At 45.3% G+C, this 20,534-nt stretch overlaps 1 protein-coding gene across 4 annotated transcripts in view; it reads right to left on the bottom strand.

Annotated features, from left to right (window-relative positions):
* The window catches only part of rnf31 (ring finger protein 31), a 58,717-nt gene that overhangs the window by 15,326 nt on the left and 22,857 nt on the right, over positions 1 to 20,534 (bottom strand). For all 4 annotated transcript variants that reach the window (XR_015126188.1, XR_015126187.1, XM_086272852.1 and 1 more), the window contains exons 8-18: positions 19,631 to 19,764; positions 18,874 to 19,046; positions 17,460 to 17,693; positions 15,818 to 16,003; positions 15,567 to 15,734; positions 15,283 to 15,468; positions 10,822 to 11,028; positions 10,551 to 10,724; positions 7,531 to 7,629; positions 4,900 to 4,989; positions 29 to 143 (exon numbers count right to left, since the gene is read on the bottom strand). Coding sequence is in view for 2 of the 4 variants with exons in the window: in XM_086272852.1 (XP_086128978.1) it covers positions 29 to 143; positions 4,900 to 4,989; positions 7,531 to 7,629; positions 10,551 to 10,724; positions 10,822 to 11,028; positions 15,283 to 15,468; positions 15,567 to 15,734; positions 15,818 to 16,003; positions 17,460 to 17,693; positions 18,874 to 19,046; positions 19,631 to 19,764 (1,766 nt within the window). In the remaining 2 variants the exon portion in view is untranslated. The remainder of the gene's footprint in view (positions 1 to 28; positions 144 to 4,899; positions 4,990 to 7,530; positions 7,630 to 10,550; positions 10,725 to 10,821; positions 11,029 to 15,282; positions 15,469 to 15,566; positions 15,735 to 15,817; positions 16,004 to 17,459; positions 17,694 to 18,873; positions 19,047 to 19,630; positions 19,765 to 20,534) is intronic.

Raw genomic sequence — 20,534 nt, 5'->3', positions numbered from 1 at the left:
TTGTGTGTGTTCATATGTGTGTACTTACTGATGCCGTTGTCTCTGAGGTATCCAGCCAGGCCCTGTCTCTGATATTCTGGATCATTCTCTCTTTTCCAGGACTGGAACTGTTCACAGGACAGACCAGCATGCTGAGACTCCCACTGCACACAAACAATGTTTACCAATGAGTACAGAACAGAGCATATAAAAATGAATTACTATTGTAACAGTTACATAGAAAGATATTTATAATCACATAATATTTCATTTTCTTTTAAATTAGAAACATTTATAATATTTATAAAGGCTTGGATTGCACACAAGCACAAGTCTACGAGGACTACTTCACAAAATAAAATATTAGCCCAGGGGTGTCAAACTTATGAGCCCCATCTAGCCCATAATATAATTATATATACATCCCACCACGTGTCACTTATTAACAGCCTGGAGGCAGGGGTGAGACTTTATTTTGATGGGCACACCGTGCTGCCCATTACATTCCTAGACAGACTGGGATCATACCATTAGGTGAAAGAAGGAAGGGGGGGAGTAAGTATAGTGGTACAGCCAGGGTCTTTGAATCAGACGTCGTGCATGAGATCACTCTGCAGCTTGTTGTCTCAGTAAATGATTTCAAATTCTCAGATGAGTCCACATTTCCATCTTTCACTCGCTGCTGCCACATCTCAAGTTTTCTGACAAGTGATGTGAGTTTATCTGCCAGATGTGGGAGCTGAGCGTTTGTGCCCTGCATCTGCACATTCAGTTCATTGAGTTTCAGGAACATGTCACTGAGGTATGCCCGTTTCATGAAAACGTTGTTACAGTTAAATCTGTTGGTAAGATCACTGCCCTCTTCATTCAAAAACATGCAGACCTCCTCTCGAAGTTCAAAGAGCGTGGACGGCACCGTCCCACGTAACAGCAGGTGGAACTCACTGTGATGCAGAGCTGTGGCCGGAGCCCGTTTCTTCACACAGTGAGGAGAAAATCCAGGCTTTCACAGGTCGTGTTTTGATGCAGTTGACTGTGGCGACGACATCACTCATTATGTCATTCAGCTCAGGACTCAGCTGTTTAGACACTAGTGCTTCGCGGTGTATCTTACAGTGCGTCCGCTGCACATTGGGGGAGACGTGTTCGATTAACACTTGCAGCCCTCCTGGCTTCCCAGCCACAGCCGTCTGTGCAGATCCCCACACAGTCCTCGATGTTTTTGAACAGTTTCTCTGCGCTGGCTCTGGCAGGAACTTGTTTGCAGAAAAGCAATTCCTCCCTCAGCATCTTCATCAATGAATCTGACATACGTTATCAGCAAACAGTATTAATTCCTCCGTAACTGTGTGCGGTTTTTCACACAGTGCTCGGTAGGCAACTTTATAGGAGCTGAGCTGAGCATTGCCAGCACAGATGCAGCTTTAGTAAAGAGACACTGTTGAGCAGTTTTTGTCTGAAAAGGTCAGCTGACTTGTCTTTGTGCTCTGGATGTTTTGTCTCCAAGTGGCATCTTAGCTTGTTAGGCTTTTGTCATGGTCCTGGGTCGTGTGACCCAGTGTGTTATGCTTAACCTATTTTGATGTTTATTGTTTGCTTAGGTTCTTTAAGGTAGTCCAGCCCTTTTTGTAATTATGTCACCCTTGCATTACGTCTCCCTTGCCCTTCGTGTGTTTATGTCTGTGTGTCTTGTACTGTCAAGTTCATGCTGTCAGTTATGTCACCTCCCCCTGTACTACGTCTCCCCGGTTCATGTCTCATGTTTCCTGTTTTACTTTGAAGGCCTGCATTCACTGTCTGTGTATTCAGCTCACTCCTCCTGTCCTGTCGTTAAGTTCATGTGTGTCAGCTGCGTTCCCATGTGTGGCCACTTCCCCTGATCATCCCTCATGTGTATTTAGTCTCTGTGTTTCTTACAGTCTGTGTCGCGTCGTCTGTGTTATCTCCCCTACCCCTTGTCATAGTTTCCCAGCCTTAACTAGTCCTAGTTTGTACTTTGTTTAGCCATAGTTTTCCCAGTCTATGTTCAGGTTTTCCCTCAGTTGCTTTGCTGCCTTGTTCCTTAAGTTTTCGGCCCTAAATAAAGGCTCGCCTTCTGTTAAGTCCGGTTTTTGTGTCCTCACCTCTGTTTGCTCTTGGGTCCTCCACTCACTCCACACGGTCTGCCCCGGTGGCCTGTGACAGTACGACGCGACCAGTATGGACCCAGCGACACAGAGAAGGGAGGTCGTTCAGGCAGTGGAAGCGCTATGCTGTCAGTGGATGCAGCGTTCCGGGGAGGAGGATACGGAGGAGTTGCTTCACCCATTGCGGGTGAGCGTAACCGTGTTCCCCTGGCTATGGGAGGCGCTACCCCCCCTGATTTCTGATTACCTCCGCACCATCCTCCAACCCCATCCTCAGGAGCAGGCGCCCAGCGCACGGGCTGCGTCACCACCGTTCCGCTGTCACGCAACTTCCCCATCACCGCCTCCACCATCTTGCGGCTCCGGGGTGATTAAGGTTGGCTCACTGAGACTCGGGCGCAACCTGGGGTCGCTACCATCCATTCCTTCGTACACGAGCCGCTCACCCTCGCCGTTTCGTTCGGACTTCGCTTCTCCAGCCTCCTTTCTGGCACGGATGTGGTCGGAGGACGAGGAGCCAGCCGTCACGGCTATCAATGTTGTGTCAACAGCCGTTGCTAGGAGGAAGCGGCGCCCTCGTCGCCGCCGCACGTCAGCGCAGCCAGAGTCCGGGGTGTCGTCAGAGCAGTCGCCTGGGCTGGAACCGCTGGCCGAGGTCGCCTCCGAGTCCGCGTCAGCAGTGATTTTCGGCTCTGAGGAGATGTCCCCACAAATCACTGCCCAGGACGTTGCTGAACGGGAGCAGGTGGTTCTCGCGGAGCTGGAGGAGAAGCTCCGGTGGAAGCCGTGGCTGACCCCCGACTATGAGCAAGTCTTTCGGGGAACGCGCCTGGCTCTTGGGGGCCCGCGGAGCTGCCAGGGCCTGCCCCCTTTCACTTCCCCTGCAACCGGAGCTTCCGTCACCGCGTCGCCTTCAGGGAAGAGGCGACGGCGACGTCACCGTGGCGCCGCTCGGCAGCTGGAGGTTGGGGAGGGTCTCGTTTCATCTCGTGCCCCTTCCGACATGGAGGTGAGTGACTGTGCTTTTGCTCCACGTGTCTTTTCCATGGGCGAGATTATGCCCACTACTGAACTGCTGCCTTGCGGGCTCAGCCATAAGAGAGGCGATCGTATCAAAGAGCCAGAGTCCGTGCAAATATCTGTTTTACCGGCCAAGACTAAAGAGACTGTAAATGGACCAGCTGATAGTAACACTACGAGCAGCAAGACTGAAATTAAACAGCTAGAGAGGCCCCCCAAGGGTTGTAGAGTGTCTCAACATGAATGTTTAGCGTTTCCATGTGTGACCTGTGTTAACCACCACTCAATCACTGATGATGAGTCTGGGGGCATTCTTGTTGCTGGAAATGTGAGCAACACTGAGCGTGAACCATTAAGTGGGGTTTCCAGGAATTTTGATGTAGAAGCTCTTCATGTGGCCGTACAAGCGCCAACAGAAACCCTGCCAGTGTCATGTAGCGAGGATGGCAGGGCTGTGTCTACCTGTTCTGAGGGAGCAGATAAGGAAATTCGATACCATGTTAATGATTTAGAGAAACCAGAGACTGTTTCCTGTGTGGCTTATATAACTGAGCCTTTTGACTCCCAGTTGAATGCGTCTGAGAATTGTGACCATGAACCCACTCTAGTTGGTGAGGACGCCACTGTGAATTCTAGGCATGGGAACTTAGACCCAGTAATTAACCCACCTCCATTCCGTGAGGGCAGGGCACCTGTTTCCACCTCTGCCAGGAATAATTCAGTCCAGGACCTGAGACCAGGTGGCGAACTGATAAACAGTGAGTACATGGGCACGTTAGCCAAGAAGGTGTATTGTGTGTCTGAACATGCTCGGCCTGAGACAGTCATGACTCATGCTAGAGGGTCTATGGATAACCTGGACTGTGTTCTGGATGCTGTGGGAGATGAGCAAACTGTGTTAGCTGACCTGACTTTTTCCCTGAGCGACACTCTGTCGAAGTCATGTTATGAGTCAGAAGAAACTGTGTTTAGCTCCACAGCGAGGGCAGCCAAGGGCAGCAGAAGCCACGTTAATGGCTTAAAAGGACAAGGTTCTGTTTCAGGTGTTGCTCCCTCAGCCACACCCCATGAAGCTAATGTTCCCAAAGCTGAGATTGAAGTGCAGTCTACTTTGGTTTTCTGTGACATGACGAATAACATTGTATGTGTTACTGATCTTGACACTGGAAACGTACCCCTAGGCAATAATTCCACTAGCAGCCATGTGAATGTCGTCCATGTGACCAAGTTTTCTCACATCAAGCCGGAGACAATGAACTCTGAGTTTAAAGATTCTAAGACTGTTGACTCAGGAGCTTTAAACTGTCACAAGCTTGCACTTTAAGACAGACGACACACTGCTGCCTCTCCTCATCACCCACCGCTGTGCAGGTGAAGCCAAAGGCGAGATATGCTTTATCATATTTTATAGTCTTTGGCTTGGAAGCAAATTTGATGATGCTTCAGCCCCGTCAAAACCCGTCCATTATGCTAGCAAGGCCCAAGCATTCTTTTTTCTTTCTTTATTCATACCAGCCCCCCCCCCATATCGCACACTGTTATTATGTTTTCCCCACTATGAGGGGGAAATGTAATGATTCCTTCAGTTTCGTATTTTTGGACTATTTAGGACATAACTTTAATGTTAAGGTTCTTAAAAGAGTTGTGAAGAGCAGATGTGCTTGGAATGTCATATTTTTATGGCTTAACAAATGGATAAGACTGCAGCTCTGCAGAAAAAGTGAAACCAAACATAAAGTGGTAAGAAAACAAGAATACACAAAGAGAAACTTACAGGCTTTTTACAGTGAGCACAGAAACTGTTTCGACATTGAAAACAGGTGACCTTCAACTGGTCTCCATCATAGATGAATCCATATGAGCACTGAGGAGAACAAACACGAGAAGGGAAAGGAGAGGACAAGATAGAAATTTCATTGTACAATAACACTATAACGCAATCATAGTCCATGAAAATGACTTCTTGTATTCGGTTGAGTTGTTTAAGTAAAAAGGTGTTTTTAATTAAATCATTTCAATGGATCTTGAAAGCTCCATGACACAGAGTGCACAGACTCTCATGTAGTTACCAAGCACTCTGCAAGCAAGAACACAGGGTAAGATTAATTCATTCATTACAGCCTTTTCAAAATAAATTGCTGAACTAATAACTGGCAATGAGTCAGTCATATTGTTGAGGAAGAATTTTGTCCCACTCTTTGCAGAATTGTTTTAATTCAGCCACATTGGGGTGTGTGAGCATTTTTAAAGGTTATGCCAAATAGGAACATTTTTCTTCATTTGTAGATACTGACCCTGTGCACGAGAAAATGCTAACTTCCTGGTTTGAGACCGGATGTGGGGTTGTATATTTCCGGTAGCTTTACTTTGCGGTCAATCGCTACTGCGAAGATATCCTCCAAAACCATGTCCAAAACTCGAAAACGGAAAGATTGCGTTAAGTTACAAAGAGCAGAGGTGGGAACACTCACCGCTGTTGTGTTATACAAAATCTAATGATCAGTTTTGATGTTTAAAGCGTTTAGATCGATCAGTTGTTTACATCACTCAACACAAGCAGAACTGCATCACTGCAGCAGAAGACACATCGTCCACATTCAGAAGCACATCTCTGTATCGTGACTGGTCTTATGATTTAAACAGGCAAATGTTCAGCATTCAAACTACAGGTGAAGAATAGTCAAACCAGATGTTTCCCCCATAATGTCGAGATCAGCTAGTCAAGTACACACCTACACAGCATATTAACAAACCGTGAAAAAAGCCACACAAAAAATGAATGATTGCTGGTAACGGTTTCTATACATTAGTATGTACGAAGGGTATGTTGTGACTTGCCTTCAAAATTACAGTGGTCCCTCGCTATAACGCGGTTCACCTTTCACCTCGCTGTTTCGCAGATTTTTTAGTGCAAGTTTGCACGTTTTTTTTTACGTCACATTGTGTCCTGCGTCCTGATCGCTGCAGACGATCTCCTCCGTGACGTCTCTCCTGTACAGTACAGAATCGCTGCATCGATCGCTAGCAGTGTGACTCTGAAGTGCAGTACTGTATGTCCACGATGTCCACCAAACGTTTTGCACCGTCAAAAAATAAAATCGGCTACTTGATTTCACCTATCCTGGTTATTTTTAGAACATAACACCCGCGATAAACGAGGGACAGCTGAGAAATATAACATTTGAATCCCTTTTCTCTTTTGCTCTGAGGCGCAGGAAAAAATATCAACAAGTCGATGAACATCATTTACAGATATATTGGGTAAATGCCCGAGACATCTATAGAAATGTAAATCGCCGCTTGATTCATTCATTTGCTAAACTTGTTTTGGACCGTAAACCAGGCGCGAATAGGACACCGGAAACAAAGCTCCCCACAGGAGTTTCCGCACCGGAAGTAGCATATGCTAACGTGCACATAGTCCATTGGCTCTCATTATGGTTTACTGGAGTCCCAGTGCCTCTGAAATGGTTCTGTACCCTGTTCCAGACTGACAGACATCAGTGACTTTGTTTCTCACCTGCTTTCCTTCTCATTTTTAACCCTGTCATGTCTAGTACAGCAGTGAAATTGGGGAAGAGGTAAATATTTTTCCCAGCACTGGAGTTACATATAGAACCTTCTCCCTGTGAGCCATTGTGATGGGAGTGTTGGGGTCTGTTTTGCATCTGTGTCACGGACTCTGAAGTTAGTGTTCATCCTCCAGCTTCACTGTGTTTATGTCATGCTAAAATAGCTGTGTCGCTAGTGATCACGTAGCACATCATCATGTACCAGCTAGCCAAACTTCAGTAACCCTACAAACGTCACTGCTGTTTAGTTTTCTGTCTTCATTTATGTTGGAAGTGATAACAGAGCTGTACGTTTGAATTTGTTTCTGAACTCCCTCAGTCAGGACATGCTATATTGTATTTAGATGGAAGCTAGCGAGCTAACTTCCTGCTAACTTCTAACTCTGTCAAATGTCATAAATTCCGTTTTCATGGATGCCTGGATGTTAAACTCAATTGTTACACCTGGTAGAGCAGAACGCTGATCATTTTATTACAGATGGAAGAATTTAGACAATTTTTCAACTCTCAGTGATGCCGCAGTGATCATTTGACCTATGAACCTGCAGCAGAGTTTGGGCCCAGGCACGGCTAATGACGTCAGACTTAAAGACTATAGCTTCCATCTGGGAAAAGTGAGCTCTTCACTGGTCACCAATTCAATTTCAAAGTTTGCAAAACTACTTACTGCACTATTGTTTCATATAAAGAAAATTGAATCTTTAACACATGTGAAGCATCAATAATCCAAAAACGTGTACTCAAACTTGCATCACTTTTAAATAGAAATTAAGTAATTACATTAAGTAATTTGTTCATTGAGATTTTGTTGCAAATATTGATCCTGTACTCACGTGACAGCACCAGAGAAATTTGGGGTCCTTGATTAAAGCCTGCTCTGTCAGCTTCTTGTGAAAAAGCTCGTAGACTTCTGGCTCTAGACACTCTCGCAGCTGTGAAGACCAAGTTTTAGAACGTTAACTTCACAGAATGTACATGTAAAGACTGATTTACCTGTCACGACTAGTCCTGTTCTTCCTGTAAAAATATTTGTACAGAGTAGAAGATCTCTGGAAGATCTTCACCAAGTATGGTGTCGGTCACTCTTTCCCAGGTTTTACTCATACTGCAAACAATGCGTTGTATGTTTGTCACTCTTAAATATGAACACCTTTAACAAAATAACACAAGTAAAGACAAAATGCCGTTTCTAAGTGATGTGTTTCTTATTAAGAGGAAAAAAATCCAGACATACGGCGGTGGGTGAAAAAACTCTTGCCCCCTAATAACTGGTTGAGGCAAAAACTGCAATCAGGAGTTTCAAATAAGTTGTTAGGATGCCTGGGTCGTTGTCCCAGGGTTTTTGAGTTTATTATATTATTTATTATTTCTAGTCTTGCTTTCTTTGAGTTCTGTCTTATGGTTTATGTCTGTCTTCTCTAGTTGCTCTGTCTCCCCTGTCAGCTGTATCCCCTTGTCTAGTTGGCGTCTCTGTGTATCCTTAGTTGCTATATCCCCGTGTCCAGTCAGTGTCTGTGTCTGCCCTGGTCCCACGTCTCTGTTCCCTCTGTTGCAGTGCGTGCGAGTCTGTGTCTTTAGTTCAGTTTGTGTCATGTTTCCTGTTTTATTTTGAAGGTCCTTGTCTGAGGTTAATGTATCTGGTTTTGCTTCCCCTTGTCTCGTTAGGCCTGATTTGCCCCAGCTGTGTTTCCCTCCTGTTATTCATTCCCAGATTGCTCCCTCTGTGTATTTAAGCCCTGTGTTTCTCGGTGTCTGTGTCGCGATTTACCGTTTATTTTGCTGTGTGTTCTGTCAGTCCTCTGGTTTAAGTTTAGTTTGATTTTTTCCAGTTATGTTATATTTTGAGTTTTACATTAAAGCTGTTTTGAGTTCACGACTGTCTCCGGAGTCTGCACCTTGGGTCCTATTCCTGTCTGAACACAGCCACACATAACATAACTGGCATGAGTCGTTAACAGCGCTGTGGAGGAATTTCGGCCCACTTGTCTTTGCAAAATTGTTGTAATTCAGCCAAACTGGAAGGTTTTTGAGATTGAACCTTTTTAAGGTCGTGCCATGGCATCGCAATCATGTTCAGATCAGAACAGTGACTCCAAAGTCTTCATTTTGTTTTTCTTCAGCGACTCTGAGGTGGACTTGCTGGTGTGTTTCGGATCATTGTCCTGCTGCAGAACAGAAGTGCACTTCAGCTTGAGGTCATGAACAGATGGCTGGACATTTTCCTCCAGGATGTTTTGGTAGACAGCAGAGTTCATGGTTCCATTTACCACAACAAGTCTTCAGGTCCTGAGGCAGCCCCAGACCATCACACTACCACCACCATATTTTACTGTTGGTGTAATGTTCCTTTTCTGAAATGCTGTGCTACTTTCACTCCAGATGAAATGGCACATCACACTTTCCAAAAAGTTAAAGTTTTGTCTTGTCAGTCCGGAGAATATTCATCAATCATCAAGATGTTTTCTGGCAAAACTGAGACGAGCCTTTATGTTCCTATTGAGTCAGTCCTGGTGTAACTTTGGTCAGCCGGCCACTCCTGGAAAGGTTCACCACTGTTCCATGTTTTCACCATTTCTATGTTTTTATACTTATTTTTTATACAAGAGATATCAATTACTTATGTTCTCATTTGTTCCTGAATTTCCTTGGATCACAGCAGGATGTCTGGTCCTGTTTAAGTCTTATTTAAGAGATTTCTTAAAGTGCTTTTAATTTTTAATCACTTTTTCCACACAGGGCCACAATAATAATAATAATAATTATTATTATTATCATAACAATAATACTAACACCCTCATTTTGTGTTTACTTGTGTCATCTTTGTCTAATATTTAAATTTGTATGATGATCTGAAATATTTCAGTGTGACAAACATACAAAAAATAGGACCTCAGGAATGAGGCAAACACCTTCTCACACCACTGTGAATAAAAACTGGTGCTGACAGTCACAATCACAGGTATTAATATAATATTAATACTTCATTTCACCCTTTGTCTCCAGTAATAGAAATATAAAGATTCCAGACCTCAACACTGATTGTAACGCACTAACTCTAACACAGGTGTTCCACAGACTGACCTGGACATGCACTGCATTAGGACATAATGATATGACCAAAATGAAAGTGATTACTACCCCTCTCTTACAATATTACTCTCATGAATGTAAAAAAATCGGAATAAAAATTAAAGTTCTGTATAATTAGTAAGCCTAGAAAAACAATATTGCAATAACTAAAGATACATGTCGTGTACATGTTCAGGTTTTTGATATTTTATGGGCAGAACTATAATCGATGACATAAATAATAATCTGAGAAAGGAATGAAAATATGTTTTACTGTTAAACAGGAGAAAAAACATAATCAGTCCCTCCAAAACTTGCAGGAAACAGCATTTTGAAACTGCTGCTCAGCAGCCTGTAATTCATTTTCAACCCAAACAGCAAAGTTAGATGTTGTTTGTCAACTGAATTTTCTGGCAACCAAACGTTTGTGTACAAGAATGTTGGTACATTAACCTCTTGTATATTTTGTACATTGTCCAAAATATTGGATTGGAAATAAACTCAAAGAAGTAGAGACACTAAATCGTACCCTGCTCAGCTAACAGCTAACAGAGTGAAGCCAATGTTCTGCTCATTAATATAACATCAAGACATTTAATCCATTTTAGAAAAGCTCTGCAGCGAAACAACAACTGAGCAAAGAAAAAACAAAAAAATGCAGTTCATTGTTTTACTGAACTGTAAGTGATGGCAGGCTTTATAGTTGTGGTTGACAAGATGACAATGTAGCAGTCAGAGAGAGGAGAGACATTCTCATTCCTTTCCCGGTTTATTTGCTTCCTACCTGGATGTCCAGGGTGGAGAAGTAGCTGTTGAGGTGTTCGGGGTCATTGATGTCAGGCTCCCAACAGACTGGACACACCATGTCTCTGATGTGTTTGTCCCTTACAGCGATGGTAAAGTGCTGCTGAAAACAACCACAGCACACAGAGCACTGACACGACGTGAGAGACTGCATCTGAGAAGGGGAGGTGGGAGGAAGTAGAAAATCAAGAAATGGAAATCATTCAGAAAATTATTTAGTGACTCAAAAGCATCTGTCAAGTAACCCTAACTTTGCTGTGAGGGAAAACCGAGAGGCAGATGGGACATTCTTTGGCGAGCACTCGCTTGATAAATTCCCTGTCGTGGGACTCTTGCACTGCCTGCACCACATCTTCTAGGGAATAGGGGGCGCTGTGCTCCAGAAGAAGCGACAGTGCCAGCTCACAGCGACCCCAGCTGGGTAGATCGTAGACTGCTAGAAGCCACCGACATACACGCTGAAAAAACAATAAAATCATGTTAAAATAGACTTCACATTTTCTACCAGTAATGCCAAACATGGTGTCTTTGTAAAGTACTGTGTAACAGTTGCAAGTCACTCCTCATTTCTGTGAAGAGAAGCCTGAAGGCTTCTCTTCACTGGCTTCCTGTTAAATCTGGAGTCTTAAATAACTAATCCCCAAAAGTGGATTTTGTTCATCTGGACGTAGCGTTTTCAGTGGGAGAAATAATTTGTTACTCATCCAAATGACTTCTTCAGTCTCAGCTGACTGATCCAGCTAAATCCAGTGGAGTGGTTTGGTTTAAACTAGATTAAAGCCAACAATGGTCTTAAAAAATTCTATATTTTAAAATAAAATTATCTCCTCCTTGAATCGCTACCTTATCGTGGTGGAGGGGTTTGTGTGTCCCAGGGATCCCAGGGGCTATGTTGTCTGGGGGCTTTTGCCCCCTGGTAGGGTCTCCCATGGCAAATTGGTCCTGGGTGAGGGACCAGACAAAGAGCGATTCAGAAGACCCTTATGAAAAGAATATCGAGGGAACAGTTTAACCTGCCCGGGATAGGGTTACCGGGGCCCCGCCCTGGAGCCAGGCCCGGGGAGGGTGCCCGAGGGCGAGCGTCTGGTGGCCGGGCCTTAGTCCATGGGGCCCGGCCGGGCACAGCCCGAAGAGGAGACATGGGCCCATCCTCCCGCAGGCCCACCACCCGCAGGAGGCGCGCCATAGGGGTCGGGTGCATTGTGTGCCGGGTGGCGGCCAGGAGCGGAGGCCCTGGCGGACTGACCCCCGGCTGCCAAGACTGGCAATAGGGACATGGAATGTCACCTCTCTGGTGGGGAAGGAGCCTGAGTTAGTGCGTGAGGTTGAGAGGTACCGGCTAGATATAGTCGGGCTCACCTCTACGCATGGCTTGGGCTCTGGAACCAGTCTCCTAGAGAGGGGCTGGACTCTGTCTCAGTCTGGAGTTGCCCCTGGTGAGAGGCGGCGGGCTGGGGTGGGTATTCTAATATCTCCTCGGCTTGCTGCCGGTACGTTGGGGTTTTTCCCGGTGGACGAGAGGGTTTGTTCCCTGCACCTTAGGGTCGGGGAACAGGTCCTGACTGTCATCTGCGCTTATGCTCCGAGTTCGGAGTACCCAGCCTTCTTAGAGTCCCTGGGGGGGGGGGGTGCTGGAGGGTGCTCCACCTGGAGACTCTGTTGTCCTGCTGGGAGACTTCAATGCTCACGTGGGTAACGACAGCGAGACCTGGAGGGGCGTGATTGGGAGGAACGGCCTCCCTGATCTGAACCCGAGCGGTGCTTTGTTATTGGACTTCTGTGCTAATCACAGTTTGGCCATAACGAACACCCTGTTCGAACATAAGAGTGTCCATAAGTGCATGTGGCACCAGGACGCTCTAGGCCGTAGGTCGATGATCGATTTTGTAATCGTATCACCAGACCTGCGACCATATGTTCTGGACACTCGGGTAAAGAGAGGGGCTGAGCTGTCAACTGATCACCACCTGGTGGTGAGTTGGATCAGGTGGCGGGGGAGGACGCTGGACAGACCTGGTGCACCTAAACGCGTAGTGAGGGTGTGCTGGGAACGTCTAGCAGAGGCCCCAGTCCGTGAGATCTTCAACGCACACCTCCGGCAGAGCTTCAACAGCATTCCGAGGGAGACTGGGGACATTGAGTCCGAATGGACCATGTTCAGCGTCTCCATTGCCGAAGCTGCTGCATTGAGCTGCGGCCGCAAGGTGGTTGGTGCCTGCCGTGGTGGTAATCCCCGAACCAAATGGTGGACACCAGAGGTGAAGGGAGCCACCAGGCTGAAGAAGGAGTCCTATCGGGCTTGGTTAGCCTGTGGGACTCCGGAGGCAGCCGACAGGTATCGACAGGCCAAGCGGAATGCGGCTCGGGCAGTGGCTGAAGCAAAAACTCGGGTGTGGGAGGAGTTCGGAGAGGCCATGGAAAAAGACTTTCGGACTGCCTCGAAGAGATTCTGGCAAACCGTCAGGTTGCTCTACCTGCACTGTGTATAGTGCTGGCGGAGCGCTGCTGACATCGACTGAGAAAATTGTCAGGCGGTGGAAGGAATACTTCGAGGACCTCCTTAATCCCACTGACACGTCTTCCGAAGAGGAAGCAGAGTCTGGGGATGAGGGGAATGACCCGCCAATTTCCGGGGGCGAGGTCACTGAGGCAGTTAAATAACTCTTTGGTGGCAGAGCCCCTGGTGTTGATGAGGTCCGCCCCGAGTTCCTGAAGGCTCTGGACGTTGTAGAGCTGTCCTGGTTGACACGCCTCTGCAATGTTGCGTGGAGATCAGGGGTAGTACCTGTGGACTGGCAGACCGGGGTGGTGGTCCCCATCTTTAAGAAGGGGGACCGGAGGGTGTGTTCCAACTACAGGGGGATCACACTCCTCAGCCTCCCTGGGAAAGTCTATGCCAGGGTGCTGGAAAGGAGAGTTCGTCCGCTAGTCGAACCTCGGATACAGGAGGAACAATGCGGTTTTCGTCCTGGTCGCAGAACACTGGACCAGCTCTTTATCCTCTCGAGGATACTTGAGGGTGCATGGGAGTTTGCCCAACCAGTCTACATGTGTTTTGTGGACTTGGAGAAGGCATTCGACTGTGTCCCTCGGGGTGTCCTGTGTGAGGTGTTGCGGGAGTATGGGGTGTCTGGCCCATTGCTACGGGCCATTCGATCCCTATACAACCGTTACAAGAGCTTGGTTCGCATTGCCGGCAATAAGTCGGACTCGTTCCCGGTGGGTGATGGGCTCCGCCAGGGCTGCCCTTTGTCTCCGGTTCTGTTCATAATTTTTATGGACAGGATTTCTAGGCGCAGCCAAGTGGCGGAGGGCTTTCGCTTTGGTGGCCTCAGAATCTCATCTCTGATTTTTGCGGATGATGTGGTTCTGTTGGCTTCATCGGGTGAGGGCCTCCAGCTCGCACTGGAACGGTTCACAGCCGAGTGTGAAGCAGCGGGAATGAGGATCAGCGCCTCCAAATCTGAGGCCATGGTTCTCAGCCGGAAAAGGGTGGAGTGCCCACTCCGGGTCGGGGATGAGTTTCTGCCCCAAGCGGAGGAGTTCAAGTATCTCGGGGTCTTGTTCGCGAGTGATGGGAGAAGGGAGCCGGAGATCGACAGACGGATTGGGGCTGCAGCTGCAGTAATGCGGATGCTGCACCGGTCCGTCGTGGTGAAGAGGGAGCTGAGTGTAAAAGCGAAGCTCTCAATTTACCGGTCGATCTACGTCCCTACCCTCACCTATGGCCACGAGCTGTGGGTAGTGACCGAAAGAACGAGATCGTGGATACAAGCGGCAGAAATGAGCTTCCTCCGAAGGGTGGCTGGCCTCTCCCTTAGAGATAGGGTGAGAAGTTCGGCCATCCGGGAGGGGCTCAGAGTAGAGCAGCTGCTGCTCCACATCGAAAGGAGCCAGCTGAGGTGGTTCGGGCATCTGGGTGAGGTGTTCCAGGCATGTCCCACCGGGAGGAGCTTGTGAATCATGATTCACGAGTCAGTAAAGTGATTCTCAAGTATTGAACGATTCGTTCATGATTCGCACGTCACTATTTGAGAGTGAGAGTGACACACCGAGAGCCGGTCTGCAGATGTCTGTGAGCACACAGAGCAGAGATCTGAGCGAGAGGGGCTGTTATTGTGTGTGTGTGGATAATAGCAAACACAGAAATTAATTTTGTTCACTCGAATCGACTTTTCTGCACTGAAAATCATTTTCTCCTCAAAATACAACATTTGCACTTGCATTTTTTTTATACATGCACTCACAATAGAGACACAAAAATAACGCTGTAGAGTTTTTCCTTCCCACTGTCACCAACCACTACTCATAGAGGGTTTTCTCTGTATTACTGTAGGGTCTTTGGCTAACAATATAAAGCACCTTGAGGCAAATGTTGTTGTGATTTGGAGCTATATAAATGAAAGTGAACTGAACTGGACCTTAACACTGAAAATGGTCAAGAACAAGGACAGGACTGAAAATGAGCGAAATAACAGCAATGTCCAAAGAAAACCTTTAAATGGCCTTCAGAAAGACAATGACCACTTTAAAAAATGCCAAGAAATCCCGACTCCTTGGAAGCAAAATATAAAGAAATGAGGATGACCCATTTGAAAAAAACCTACAAATTCCAAAATAAAAATCCCCGGTGTGGCCATAAACTAAAGATCTGGGCTTTAAACTGGCCCCAGCGTAAACCAGTGAGTGACATCACACGGCTGTGGTTTTACCTGCTTGTCAGGATGGTGGATATCGACAGGAGGCTCAGGTTTCTCACTCCAGATGCGTTTGTGGAAGGGCTCCAGAAGTGGTCGTTGTAGCAACGCCAAGGCTCCTCTTACCTCACCACCACTCTGCCGTAAAACCTCATGACAGTGACTTTCATCACTAAAGCCGAGTGCACACAGCTCCTTTAACTGATAGGATAGAATGAAGAAATACAATTGAATGTCTACACAGAGGGTGGAGTCATGAAATATCAGGGAACAATGCTAAACGTTTGACCAAACATCACCTTGGCGAGTCGGTCTCTCAGAGCTTGTCTGGCAGCTCTCTCTGTGTCACCCCCTGCTGTAAGCCAGGCTTGTTTAGCTTCTGCTCTGGAAAGCTGGATCACACTTTCTGTTTCTGCAAGATCTACCACTTTGCCAGCCTCCTTGGTGAGATCCTGTGTTATGTTATTCTGTGTAGCAGGACAGTTTCACTTTCAGAAAACACAGAACTATAGTCAGAGTGATTTGTCAGGTTTAACAGGAGGTTACTGACTTTGTCTTCAGTTGAGGTCTTATCTGAAAATGACTGAAAGGACGATGTCGCCACCAACATCCTGATCTGGTCTAAAAGCAGGGGAAGTTCAGTCTTTAACCACTTGCAGGGCAGGATGTTGCTGTCCCCAGCTACCCTCATGCTTGTGTATACTTCCTCTGGACTCACTCCTTTCTTCTCCCCATGCTGACACAGACATGAAGATCAAACGAACTTGTGTTAAGACTAGAGATGGACCGATCCGATATTACGTATCGGTATCGGTCCGATACTGACCTAAATTACTGGATCGGATATCGGAGAAAAATAAAAAAGTGTAATCCGATCCATTAAATATCAAAAAAGCACCTCACAAAACTTGCGACATGGCGTAACTCGGCTCATAACCATAGCACATCGCAGCAGAACGGGTCACGTGATAGAGCGGCTGTGTGTATTTGCAGCCTCGCTAGCAATCCGGCATTTCATCTCCGAGGAAGTGATCCCAGAGAGAAGTAAAGCAAGTGTGTAAGTTCATCTCTGAGTGTTTGTAAAGCATTCCAGCGTTAAGTTTAACAACCAATATATGGAGCGACTGCCTCTCTCTCTCCTGCTGCTACTTCAATCGAAACTGATCAATGATCAGCTGATCGGCTTTTCTGTCGCGAGTCCGTCTCTCTTGTTTGTTTATTGTTCACTTTGCGCCAGAAAGAGGAAACCAGCGGCTGAACAACAGCAGCACGTTTTAGCTTGATCAGCTGTTGTTAGAATTTATTTATTATTACTTTCTACTCGAGGATCTTTTTCTACAGCTGACGCTGGTAACTGTGCAGGGGCGGATCTAGCAAAGTTTAGCCAGGGGGGCCGATAGGGCATTAACAGGGAAAAGGGGGCACAAAGACATACTTTTCTTTCTTATTCTCATTTAAAATGTCGAGCTTTTAATAAATAATTATCCGAATCTTACACCCAAAGTTTTAATCTGATGTAAAATGTATAGAAGTCTATTACTGTATATAGTAACTATTAAGTCTAATATACCCTAGTAAGCTATAGTACTTTTTCCTTTGGAAAGATACCATCTGTGCAGTCTGCAGTTCTGTTAAAGAAAGATGTTGAATCTATTTAATTGTTCTTGAAAAATAATTGATTTCTGTGTATTTTTTTTTTTAAACTGCATCAAATTATAGTTGTTTACACCAATTAAGCATTATGAGGTGGGGGTGGTTCCCTATTTTTTTTTTTTTTTTTTTTTGCTGGGAGTTTGCAACCCTATTAGTTAGGTTGCTTAATATTTCTGCTAAGTACTCTTCAAAATACCAGAATAGGGAGGATGGAGCAGGTTTAAGTTTATTAGATTGATCAGTTTTGCTGAACTATGAAATATTTTGGGTGCAGTGTATTTTTTACATACAGGTTTAACAGAATAGCTTTAGTGTGTTTTTTTTTTTAACTTGAGTATGAACTTATACAAAAAGCAGCAAGATATTAAAAAAACAGTTTTATTGATTAAAAAATACACTATATCGGATTCATATCGATATCGGCAGATATTCAAATTTATGATATCGGTATCGGACATAAAAAAGTGGTATCGTGCCATCTCTAGTTAAGACATGAAAAGAATTCTGTATGCAGATATAATGACAGTACGGTGACTTGCTCTGATTAGTTGAATCAGCTTTAGCCCCTCCTCCTTTATCAAATTCTGCCTCCAGGAGTCCAGATCTTCAGGAGCAGGTTCCTTCGGTTTGATCGGCAGAGCAGGGACACGTCTAACAGGAGAGGGAGGGCGGAGCTTCACTGGCAGCGGTGCAGGCTCTGGGCGAGCCAGGTCACACATCTCACACACCATAGCCGGAGAGTAGTTCAGATATGTGCAGAACTGACACACCCACTGGAGCAGAGTTACAGGAAGAGAGTCACTAACCACGGTGAACCATACTTGCCAACCTTGAGACCTCAGAATTAGGGAGACATTGGGGAGGGGGGCGTGTATATATATATATATATAAAAAACATGAATTTTACAGTGTTTATTTAACGGAGAAAATAACTTAAATAAGTTAAAAATAATTTTAAGTTATCTTAAGTGACTTATATATCATGTTTAACCTGAGTAGACCGCGGGGGGTCTGAAAACGATGTGCTGGGAGTTCGCTGTTCTCTCCGGCTCAGATATTTGAAGTTTACTCAGCTACATTCTCGCCTGAAAATATGTTAAAAGTTTATTTTATGACCCAGAAAGAGTAACAAGAGTAATATTGAAACTAAGTCGCTGCCGCCATTGTTGGAAATCGGAATTGGAATTGGCTGGACCGCACTATGAAATCTGGGATATGGTTTTTTAATTTTGTTGTCCCGGTGGAAAATCGGGAGGAATGGTGGCTTGGGGAAATTTTTGGGAGGGGCACTGATATTCAGGATTCTCCCAGAAAAATCGGGAGGGTTGGCATGTATGCGGTGAACAGCCACAGCATTAAACGGCTGATGAAGAGTTATGATCAGGAACGATAATCATATCTAACTCACACTATTAAAGCCTCAAAATTACAACCGTAAACCTGACAGTGATCACTCACCTCTGTACATGTAAATTATTGTACTGTAGTGTAGGTCTCGGTACAGGCATGAAATGTGGGGCCTGCCTGGAAGCCCCACTATGGGGCCTGGGTGGGGCCCCTGTAGGGAAGCTCCTGTCTACAGTATGAGCATGTGGCACTTCATACTGGCATACTGGGGTGGCTGTAGCTCAGGAGGTACAGCAGGTCATCTACTGATCGCAAGGTTGGTGGTTTGATATTTGATGAATAAATTGGAGTCCTCATCATGTCATGTGATTTTCTGGCTTTCTTTCTATTATTGTAGGGTCTTGGCCAACATAAAGAGCCTCTAGGCAACTGCTGTTGTGATTTGGCACTATAAAAAAATGAATCCTTAAACAGATGTGACTTAAACCACTGCAGCGCAGTACCTTTAATAATTACAGCATGCTCTAATCGCTGTAATGAAATGTTATTAGCAACAGATAGCTAGCAGGATGAGCGCAGAAATGTGACCACACTCACACACCTAACCTGACTGTCAGGGTCACCGGGCATCCCCAATACTGGTGCTGGAGGTCTGGGTGGGGTTATGGGTGGGTGCGACGGGGTCACTGGAGGTCGCGTCGCCAAACGAGGTCGTTCACAAACCTCACACAGAATACTACTGGCTGCATTCACCATAGTGCAGCTCTTACACTGCCACTCTAAAAAAACAGCGACAAACGTTATTACTCAAACTGAGCTTTACAACAAAATTCTTACAGAAGCCTTTGTGAGAATTACTCTGTTACAAAGGAAAAAAATGATCACGACAAATAATGGAGGTTTTTAATACACACTAAACATAAACAGATCTACATGTAGATCTTATGTGTAGTTTTTATGAATATTTTATGTTCTTTATGAATACTAACTAAGATAATGACAACATAGTATAATAATAATAATGGCGTTTTCCTGCTTCAACAAGTCGTAGATTACTTGTTTATGTTCTGCCCGACAACTCGGATCAGAACTGCCAGCAGGGAGGCTGCAGAGCGCACCCTGGTGGACAAAAACTATGTTATAATAACACTGGTAACATGGTTGAAGGAGGTTTCCTCTATGCAGTTACTAATATATTGACTATTGGCCGGGCTATGGTTCAAACCAAGAAGCTCCATGTCATTTGGAAACAGTGCAGCACTGTGCCAGCCATCAGTTTCTATGTTGAGGAAAAAAACCCAGAAAAATAAAAGATAACAACATGCTATTGCTAGAGCCTGAGATACACCAAAGGATAACAGACCGATGATAGTAGCAGGCTGACATTCCTCTTCTTTAGAGCCGAGGGGTTCCAAGCGAGGCTGCTCACACTCGTCACAGAGCACATCCTGGATAGAGTTGACTTTAGTGCAGTGAAGGCAACGCCAGGTGGAAGAACTTGAAAAGTAAAAAGATCTAGTTTAAGATGAAAAAAGTTAAACCAGCAATAGTCGTATATATGTATGTGTATATATATATATATATATATATATATATATATATATATATATATATATATATATATATATATCCTTATTATTGCTGTTGCATCATTTATGATTTATCATTATTGTCATTTCATGGACACATTTATTGAAACTGGTGAGGTTATAGTAAAGTCTGTATTTCAGGTGTTAGCATAAGCACATAATAATCTTTCATTGCAGGGGCAACTGTAATCATGTTATACATATATTGCATAATTAAAGGGTTGAAGCTCGGTCAAGTTAATTAATGGTTTGAAGCTACGGGCAGCGCAATGTCTGGCCGATCAGTGGAGCAAAGTTCAGCTATTGAAAGGTTGCCTACATGTTTACAGTATAATTTACTACATATTGCCTGTGTGCATTCAGCAGGCTGCACTGGAGTTTGCCTGGTCACAGATGACGTAGAGGGGGGTCGTGCACTTAGATTAACGACACAGACACATAGCCTGTCTGGGTAAACTGACTGCAAGTGTTGTTTAAGTCTGGACAAGTAGAATAAGTCTGGACAAGTAGAATAACAGGATGCATCTGGAGGAACTGAAAGAGGAACTGTTCTGTTTTAGTGACGCGAGGTACTGGTCATCATAAGTATAAATCACCTCCACAGGACAAGACTCAGCAGTCCATCTGCATCTTAAGGATAAAGGACACTCTTTCGAGGATGCCAATGTTCACATTTTG

Source organism: Aulonocara sp. 'chitande type north' Nkhata Bay, linkage group LG18 (genome assembly GCF_057382095.1).
Source record: "Aulonocara sp. 'chitande type north' Nkhata Bay isolate Kocher_YH1m ecotype deep benthic linkage group LG18, A_spYH_male_GT1.1, whole genome shotgun sequence".
Taxonomy (NCBI): domain Eukaryota; kingdom Metazoa; phylum Chordata; class Actinopteri; order Cichliformes; family Cichlidae; genus Aulonocara; species Aulonocara sp. 'chitande type north' Nkhata Bay.
This window is presented reverse-complemented; position numbering and strand designations above follow the sequence as displayed.